General features: G+C 29.0%; 1 protein-coding gene across 1 annotated transcript; it reads right to left on the reverse strand.

Moving 5' to 3' along the window:
• Positions 1–1,170: 1,170 nt before the first annotated feature.
• LOC113375020 (maternal protein exuperantia-like) lies at positions 1,171–2,349 on the reverse strand. The gene has a single exon (XM_026614974.1). It carries the CDS (start codon positions 2,347–2,349, stop codon positions 1,171–1,173), a length of 1,179 nt encoding a protein of 392 aa, XP_026470759.1.
• Positions 2,350–10,203: the final 7,854 nt, after the last annotated feature.

The following is a 10,203-nucleotide window of genomic DNA, read 5'->3' on the forward strand; positions in this document are numbered from 1 at the left end:
TAGAAAAAATGAATGTATGTGTGTGTGTGTGTGCGTGCGTATGTGTGTGTGTGTGTGCTGATACAAATTTTCGTCGACGATTTCGGGAACGCCGATCAACTGATTTTAATAATTCAAAAAGCATTCGATTCGTATTGATAAGAAGACGTGCTGATTAGTTTTTGGCAAACGCAGGTCTAGCCGTTTCGAAGATACGGGGCAAAAAGTACCAAAATGGTAACTCAATAATTCAAAAAACATTTTACTTGTATTCTAGCGGTTTCGGAGATCTAATGAAAAAGGTAAAAAAAATGCCATTTGGCGGTCAAAAATGATCATTAGACATATGCACATCAAATTATCAGATATTTTATAGCGATTTTAGCAATAAGTATAAATTTTGTTTACATTCCTATTGGTTCCGTACCAATGTTTATCCGTTAGACGGCGATGCGGCGCTTACGCGCTTTGAGATTTCGTCTCTATGCAGTTAAGCAGTACGATTGCTTTGAAAAAAAGCTCAGAATTTCCAAAATATGTCAAAATAAAAAAAAAATTTAAAAAAAATAATCTAAAAAAATAATTAAAAATGTTAATCGTTTTAAAAAAAAAAAAAAATTTTGGTACGGGAAGTTCCAGCAATTTGCCTTAAGGCACGATGCCATGCGCCCGACTAGTATTTACTTTTTATCACATTGCACAATAAATTGCAGTATTCCCTTATTGCAAAATTATCAATTTTCAGTTGAAAAAATTAAACAATTCGTATTTCCTCAAGTAATTTCAAATATATAGTTTTTCATAAATTCATACATTATGCAAGATAAATAAAACATCTTAAGATTATATTAAGAAAAAGTTTAATGAATACAGGGCACAATTTAAAATAACTGTTCAATAATACCCATTTAGTAAATCCAAACCGATAATTCACAATCCATATGAACATAATCTGTATGACTTCTGGATATTAACAAAAACTGAATTTATCAAAAGTTTTGAGCTAAAAATGTATCATAAAACTTTACAGCTCTAAATAAAAACAAAATAATGATATACATTAAGATTTTTTAAATCAAATTTAAAAAATATGAATTATGATTATATGAATGGGTTTTATTAAAGTATATCAAACTCATAACTACATTCCAACATATGTATATTAAAAATCAAGTTTATCTGGCATTCAAATTAATTAGTCTTCACAGTTTTATCTGCAGCATTCTTTAAAGGAGAAGTTGTTCTAGTTGTATCAAGAGACACAGCTCCACTATCATCACTGCTAACAGTCTTCTTTAATTTCCTATTTTTAGTTTCTTTTGGCGTTTTTGTATTGGGAAAAGTGGCAGTACGTTTCGGATCAAAATGTGAGTCCAATATCTCTAACAAATCATGTTGTTGATCTTTCCTTGTAATTTGCAATTTGGCCAATTCGTTTATTAGGCCTTGTTTTTCATCTGTTTCATATGTACTTTTCATAGTATTATAATCAGATTTGCCTTCAGCCAATATTGATCTTAAAAAATTTGTGCGCTGAATATCCCGATAATTCATTTTTCTAGCTGCACTAAATATTGGCTGGAATGAACTGCTTCTTTCAGCTACTTTGCGCTGTTCTTTTAGTTCACCTAATTCTACAGAAGTAGGATGAGAATACTGGCGAACTACTTCTACCATGTTGTCTAATATTACATGATTTAGATCTCCAGTACCAGCTGCTAAGTTCTTTTCACCTTGACCAAGATGTTGAGCTATTTCCCAAATAATTTTTGCTCTATTTGATGCATTGCCGAATTGTTCTTCTCGATCTAGTAAGACTCTGGATAAAACTTTAAGGTTAAAAGACTTCATGGTAGTTGAACATTTCTCTTTAGCTAATGCATGTCCATTTGCGAAACCCTTAACAATTTCATGAAACTTTCCAAATAAATGGTGACGTTGAAGAGCTTCTAAGAGCATGTAAGATACCATTTTCTTAGGTTCATGGAAAATGAGAATTACACCTGCTCCATCTGACTTTGACTTGACTTCTTCAAGCCAATTCAAAAAATCTATTAAACCAAATATTTCTGACTTTGTTCTTATAACCTTATTGTTTATATTGCTTCTCAAAACTCTAAAACGGTCATCAGTTGTAACACGAATATTATGTCTTCGCCTGGCACTTGGGTTTAAATTAGCATGAGGCATGATGTACTGGGAAAATTTGCTAGTTGGAGTGTATGCTGCTATATGGCATAATTCATCTATTAACCTCCGTCCAGTTGTATCCATATCACAACTGATAAGACAGTATTTTCCTGCTGGAAGGCATTTAGGCTTATGGTTTTTGTCTTCAGTAGCCTTCTTCCTCTCAGGCTTCTTACCCATGTTGTCCTTACTTTGATCACCTCTGAAACGTTGACAAATATTTTATATATAAGAAAATAGTCAAACAAGGTGAGTTTAAAAGTCAATCGTATACTTGTTAAGAGCTTACCGAATCATTGTTTCAGCGGAAAACATTCACCAATTTTAGAATGAGATTTGATTTCTACTTTACTGTTTTTGTTTAATAAACGTCAGAATGTGAGTTTGTCATTTGTTTTCAGAACATTTTACAAAAAATATATTTGGCATCATCTGTCTAAATGTTTCATATTGTGAAACTTAATAAGCATATGAACAAGGGGTATTCTAATATTGTCTAGGTTAATAAGCATCAAGCTTTATATTAACCAGACATATCAATATCAGTTTGATAGATTTGTCTCTAATATCTACTTTCATTTAACTTGATAATTTTTTAATCATCATATGGATTAAGAATTCAGAAGTAAGAAAGTAATAGATAATAAAATTCAAATGTATAGTTACACTCGAACAATTATTGAGAAGTTTTCAACAGCAGGAAAATGTACATTGAAAAATCAAAAATTTAATTTAAAAAAATGAACTCTTGTAAACGTACACACTCAACGTCCAATTTAAAAAGCACTTATAAATTTACAATATGTATATAATAATAATCTTCAAAACAATTATTGATTATTTTTATTCCTCGAATATTTAATTACGGTACGGGAAGTTCCAGCAATTTGCCTAAAGGCACGATGCCATGCGCCCCACTGGTTAATAAATATTTAATTTAATTTAAATTATTTTGACTTTTTCTCTACGAAAACAATTCCAACAATTAGATTTTATCAAGGTGCAAATGTACAAGATCGCTCCACCGTATTGATAAGTATTGCTTATAAGAAATATAAGTTTCATATGCTATGGATTTTTTTTATATTACTAATTGTAATACAGATTTGCAATTTGCAAACGTAATATGCAATTTAATCGAAGATTTTGAGTGAAACCTTCATTTCAAACGATATTGTTAGAAAACTATATAATTATAAAATAATATGATAATAAAATCATTTATAATTTTTTATTAACGGTATTTTTTTTATTTTCAAGAAATTGAAAAAGGTACAAATACATTTTTTTTTTGAAAAACGTGTCATCATAGTGTCAGATGAATTAGCGTCGTTGCTTTGTAATAACAGTACAAGTCCATATTCTATGGCCGTCAATGACTGATCAAAAAAATGCGGATGTACAGTTTTATTTGTGGTGTTACTGCTAAATGGTCGACTATAAAATAACATATTCATTGATGTCGTTTCTTGCTTTATTTCAGAAATATTACGACCGTAAAATTATATGATAAGCTGTATAAGTTTATGCACGAAGGCATACTTTTTATAAGAATTATTTCAGCTATAACTTTTAAAATGTATGTTATATTTTAATATAATATACATGTATTGGTATAAATATATTATTAGTTTTATATGGTTATTGTATATATGTAATTATATATGTAGTATTATATATATTTAATTTAAATAAATTCATTTTTATTGCTAAGTTTATTATTATATATTGGAAATTGAGTTAAAATGCTCTACAAATACCTACAATAACAGAGACTTGTTCTATATTAGGATATCTCATAAATTTTTAGTCGTCCTTTTAAATTTTTTGCTAACTCGTCCTTAATTTTGACTTTATTTTTGAGACCAAATCTAGACAACTTTATTATAGACCTCTGTAATCGTTGATTTCTGCTCATCAGTTTTACGCAATGGGATACGTTAATATACATTATAAACCTGTTAAATATAATTCTAATATTATATGTGAATGTTGCAAAGTATACATTTATTTTGATATGATTGAAACTGCTTGAGTACTGATACAGAGTATTCAAAAATTTTGTACAAAGAAAAATACTTTAAAACTTGCTTTTGTTCAATGAAATTATATATATATATATATATATATTTAATATATGTCGTCAATAAGAAGAAACAATGCGTTTGACAAGTTCATTTTGTACTCTACTGCACATGACAGCTGCTGAATACGAAATTTTGTTTGCAAGCGTACCTGCAGTGCATAAACTCCTATTTTAGTCTCGTCCTTAGCGCGCGAATGCATAGTGAACTTCCTACAACTAGGAAGTTTTCTCTGACAGCAATGTTTAAGATGCATATGAATTCGAACATGTTTGAAACAACATATATATATATATATATATATATATATATATATATATAATGATAATTCTAAATAAACATGCGTGCATCTCGGATACGTCAATTTGAATTTTGTCGTTCATATTTTGATGCACATCTGTTCTCAGCGTTCTTCGATTTTTTGATCGAATGTGCAGTTTGTCATTTCATCGTTTAGAAATTGGAAATAAAAATACTGATTGTGACATTTTTACAAAGTGTGATAACTAATTTTTTTTAATTTAACAGCAATCAGAACTTATAACTATTTACGCACATTTTACACTAGAATTGTGTATGGAGATTTGAATGCAATGAACAGAAGTAAAATATAGAAAACATAGTGTAAACTCTTACGCTTGAGGCAATTAGTCAACTCAAAAAAAATTAACTGACTTGAAGTAGTATTACTTACTCTGCTGTAGTTCAATAAAAACCATAACTTTTTTTTAGTGGTTATTAGCTGTTATTATTCATACGAAAAATCTATAAGGGCTACCAGCGATTGTAAACCTCATTTCTTAGATTAACTGTAGAACCTCGATTATCCGGACCTCGGTTATACGGATTTGCGATTATCCGGACTACCAACCGCGACCAATTTATATGTATGTACACACCTACAATTCAAATTTTTGGACGATTGATGCTGCAATTTAGTACATGTATGTAATGTAATCGAAGATGTACGTACATGCATAAGGAATTAATAATTTCTTAATTAACATTGATTTTTGTTGATATTTATGTATGTAATTGTTATTTTTAATAAATACACATTATCCTTCATACATTCGATTATCCAAGTTTTTGATTAACCAAATGCCCATCGACAACAATTAGTCCGGTTAATCGAGATTCTACTGTAATTGATTACAAAATTACTTTTTACAGTAGTATATTCTAATTTTAAGAATTGTCATTTAGTTTTATAATGGTATTTTAACGTTTGAAACTGTCTAATTTATACACAAAGTTTGAAACGGTCAATTTGACCGACGTTGGTAGTTTTAGTATTAAGATCGTCGTATAAGGTGTTATTGGAGATTAACCAAGCAGCATCGGTGATTTGTCTCAAAATTTTTGTCAGTTTTTGATGGATTTTTTTTTTGAGTAATTAAAAATATGTGGCTTTATTAAAACAAGTATTTGCCTTGTTTAAAGATGAACCGCATATATGAAATCATCTAAAGAATTTATTTAAATTTTATTTGTTTGCACACGTGCAAAGTACGCAAGGAAAAACTAGCTTTATTAAAAATTTTCATCGTATTTTGTATATAGAACCACGCTTATTATATACGTGAACACAATCATACACATATACTCTTACATGTATATTAGTACATAAAAGTATACTCTTGCATGTATGTAAGTATATATATGTATGTATAAATATCTAATTTAACCATTTCCATTTCCCATTTTTCTAGATATTGCAAGAATATTACATATCATAAAACAAGAAGAACGTGCATCCTTTATGCACGGCGTACATTTTAATTAGTTCATTAGACAAGATTTCCAGGATTTTAAAAGCGATACTTTTAAACCGGGCGCGCACAAAGAAGCCGCTTTCAGCCTTCAGTTCGCTTATTAAAAACGCGGTCAGATTATCATGAACATACGCTTGGGAATGCAACGCAACGTACTCGCTCTCTACTCTCTCTACTCTCTATACTCTCTATACTCGACCGGTGTGAGCAACCGGTAATTTAATATTTAATGTGGATTCGGCTGCGGTGGGAATTTTCTATATTCGGGATCATTCTACAGAATGAATTTCAAAAACATATTAAGTAATGTGTCATGTACATAAAAGCTAATTGTGGTCATATAGAGGAAATTAAGTTGCGTAATTTCTAAAGTAAGCCCAGTGGTAATTCCTAACTATTCATGTATAATTATCAATAGCAATGTGCAATTTATGAGGTATGGCGAATTTAACAGAATTTTTCTATAATTTCTATAATTCCAAAGTAAATCTATAATTACAAATTGTGTAAAATTTGGTGCGTAAAATTGTGTAAAATGTCGATTGCCCGTTTTGAACAAGTCTTAATGTCGATTATCTTTGTTTAAAATAGTTTTAATATATAATATATATATATATATATATATATATATATATATGCGTGTGTGTATGTGCAATTTGTAAGATAACTAGGTGTAAGTGGTATTTAACCTTAAAGGCAAGTTTTGGTTAAAAGTCACCTTACTTTAAGGCAAGTTAAGTATAAATTTCCAGACATGTGTGAATAATCTATTTAATTATGAACAAATAAATAAATTAATTTATGAGCGATTTATAAGTATACCGAGTTGCTCTAGAGAAAGCATTTATAACGTGAGAAATTATAATATGACCATATTTTTTCAAGTCAAAACCATGACAGCAATTTTTTGTAATGCTAATCCGGGACGGGGAGGGTAAGGAACTTTAAAATATTAAATGCTGTTTAAAGATACAATTGCGAACTTATAGTAAAAACTCAATTGTTAGATTATATGTAATACATTTTATTAATGATATTCTATTATATCTCATATTTTTTATTTTTATTTTTTTTTGCTTTTGAGCTTTATATAAAATTCTATTTAATTTTCTTCACATTTAATTTATAAAATAGCACTTATTTGCTTGTTTCCATAATTATTGTTGATTTACCTATCAATTTGTTTACTTATCAGTTTGACCAAATTTTTCAAACATTTCACTTATTTTCGACAAATAGTTTAAACACAATTAATTGAAAAACGAATAATCTTCTAATATATATATTAGGTATGTATATAGAATAATCTAATCTTTAATTATTTTTTATAATTAAACCACTTATGGCAGGTCTCTAATATTTTAGTATGATTAATAAGACCAGGAACTCTACCGTCATGCAAATAGCAAAAAAATATTGTTTAATAGTTAATTACAAAGAAACAACTCGCCTGTTTTTTTTTTTCCAAAATCAAATCATCTTGATTCCCAACCAATTTTTTTCGAACAGTTTTTGAACTCTTAAAATCGATATAAGTTTTTTGGCTAAAATGTGAACGAAAAAAAATGCAATTTTCTGCTAATAACAAAGAAATGCCCTGGCCGATGGTCACAAAGAGGCAAGTTCTTATCGAGTTACATCCAGTTTTTAATATTTGAAATTGGTGGGTGCATTTTTTAGTGGACAAAATATAAACATCACATACACATACTTCTCAAATTTTGTCTCAATTTAACAGGAGTGACATAAATAGTAGAGAAAACATAAATTTAACAAGTCGATTTTATTCATGTGAATTTAAACTTCTTCTCCGCGAAGTTTTCTTAAACCGTTTCATTTTCTCCACAATCAAATGTATGTAATGATGTGATGAACGTAATTTCTTAAAAACATATTGTGTTACACTATATTAAACAAGACGGCCATTAATTCATTAATTCGAAACAATTCTATAGTCCGGTATGAATTATGACGGGCATTCAACGCTGTAATACAAGTCCATTGTATTTAGCCAATAATTGCAATATATGGTATTTCTAGTAGTATTTAACCAGAAATACTATTAGTTTGTTCCCGCTTGCGTATTTGTGCAAAGTTTGTAATCAGCTTTATGCACTGCGGTACAATATATATTATTTGTGACATTTTAGAAGTCACGGCACGAATGTTATATGCCTTATAACAAATCATAATTCAACACATATCAGAGAGAAATAACTTGCGCTGTACTTATATGTACTTATTTAAATGCGATCTTGTGAGAGACGATTTGCCATACCAGCAACTTCAGAATTCTAAAAAAAATGCTTAGAATATTGACTTATTTTTTATATTTTGTTCAGAAGATATATACTCAAATTCAAATATTTTTTATTTGTGTACGTGTTAAACATGTTAAATGTTGTTGCCAATACAATGACATAATTTTTATATATTAATTTTCAATATACTTGTTATATTGAACATAAGTTGCATATTTAAAAACAAATTAAATATTAAAATATAATATTATTAACACTTTCGCCACGAGCATCGACACAAGTATCGCCCATAAATGACATTCAGCATTTTGACTTTTAAGTTTTGACCTTCTGGTTTGAATTATATAAATTTTTGTAAATTTTGTAAAGTATTGTAAATATTGTAAATTTTGGTTTACAAATGTAATATTCAATTCACACATTTAAGCACATTGTTATCGATAGTGATTATAAAATCCAAAAATATTTTGTTAACCAATACTTAGGCCGCTTGCTGGCTCATACAGCAATGTCAATCCTGCGGAAAACCATTTCTTAGTTAATATTGATGGATTCATAACAATTTCCAAAATTTCTATATTTAAAAATAATTATATCTGTTTAATATAATATGTCATCCAATGAATCGGAAAATTACATAAAAAATTAACATTTTAAGAAGAATCAACTTGGATTATGTTATAGGATTAAGATTTGGTTTAAGAAATTAGATATAGTTATAAGTTAACAAGTACCTATCAATTTTTTTTTCAAAATTCAAATCAGGTTATCCTTAATCTATTTAATTGTGGTATATTATTTTTCTAAGACAGTACCAATTTTATATTCCTTCAATTAAAAAAAAATATTACATGTATTCCTCAACATTTTAATTCAAGCAGTACTAACGCCTTTCACTTGCTTTCTTACATATTATAGTTTGGAAAGAAATAAAATAATTTTGTATTGATAAAAAATAATATTAACCCCATTGGCTACCAATGTCGTTCGTGGCAGACATGCACATGACATGTTGTGTGTACGGATGTCATCCATAGACGACATGTTGTATTAGTATTTAAAATTTATTACTATGATTTAAACTATTGAGATTTCTAGTCTTTTATTGTAATTTCTAGTTTATTAGAAGCGTATTTTTTAATTTTTTAACATATGTTTATTGATAATGATACAAACGATTCGAACTAAGTATTTTGAAGTGCAAACTAATGAAAAATTGATTAAAATTTGATTAGATATTAATGTCATAATATTGCTTAGTAAAGTATTATGTTGTGTACCTAATTTAATCAGTGGTAAAATAGGTGACGTGATATAAAAATATGGCATTTCCAAAATCAAACTTGTTTACCGAATTTGGAGGTCACATAACGATGCCCATCATAAATCATATGCGCGGAAGAAAAGAAAATTTGTCTCTCTCGGTGCCCTTTAATGCCGTTATTTCGCATCAATCACTTCTTTGTGCGGAACTTTCCTCCGCGGAATCCCGTGAAATTTCATTTTTTCTCCTTACTATGTCTTATAAAGATCTCTATTCTTATTACACGGCCTCCTCGTAATATTATATTAGATTTATATCGCAGGTAATTCAATGTCGGACGACCATTGTCAGCACGGTTCTGTTTTCGTGTTTACATGCTTCCTAAGCAGAAAGTCGACGGACAAGAAAGGGCTAGAGGAGCGCTTTATGGCTTATAGCTCGTATGTTAATAAACGAAAATATCAGTTAATAAAATTGATAGAAAAGCATTTTATCGGATGATTTGATTGCACGATTACTATGGTTACATAAATTATCTTACTCATTTGTGATGAAATGGTATGGATTCGGCGCGTCAACGTCTTGAGATTGTTAATTATTTGTGAAAAAAATAAGTTTTACTTAAGACTAAAAATAAAATATTTGCACCC

Source organism: Ctenocephalides felis, unplaced genomic scaffold (genome assembly GCF_003426905.1).
Source record: "Ctenocephalides felis isolate EL2017-DRISC unplaced genomic scaffold, ASM342690v1 CF-g0.4_SCAFFOLD_01886, whole genome shotgun sequence".
Lineage (NCBI taxonomy): Eukaryota > Metazoa > Arthropoda > Insecta > Siphonaptera > Pulicidae > Ctenocephalides > Ctenocephalides felis.

Excerpts from the sequence above, each read along its gene's own strand:
- LOC113375020 (XM_026614974.1), bottom strand. The coding sequence starts at position 2,349 with ATGGGTAAGAAGCCTGAGAGGAAGAAGGCTACTGAAGACAAAAACCAT.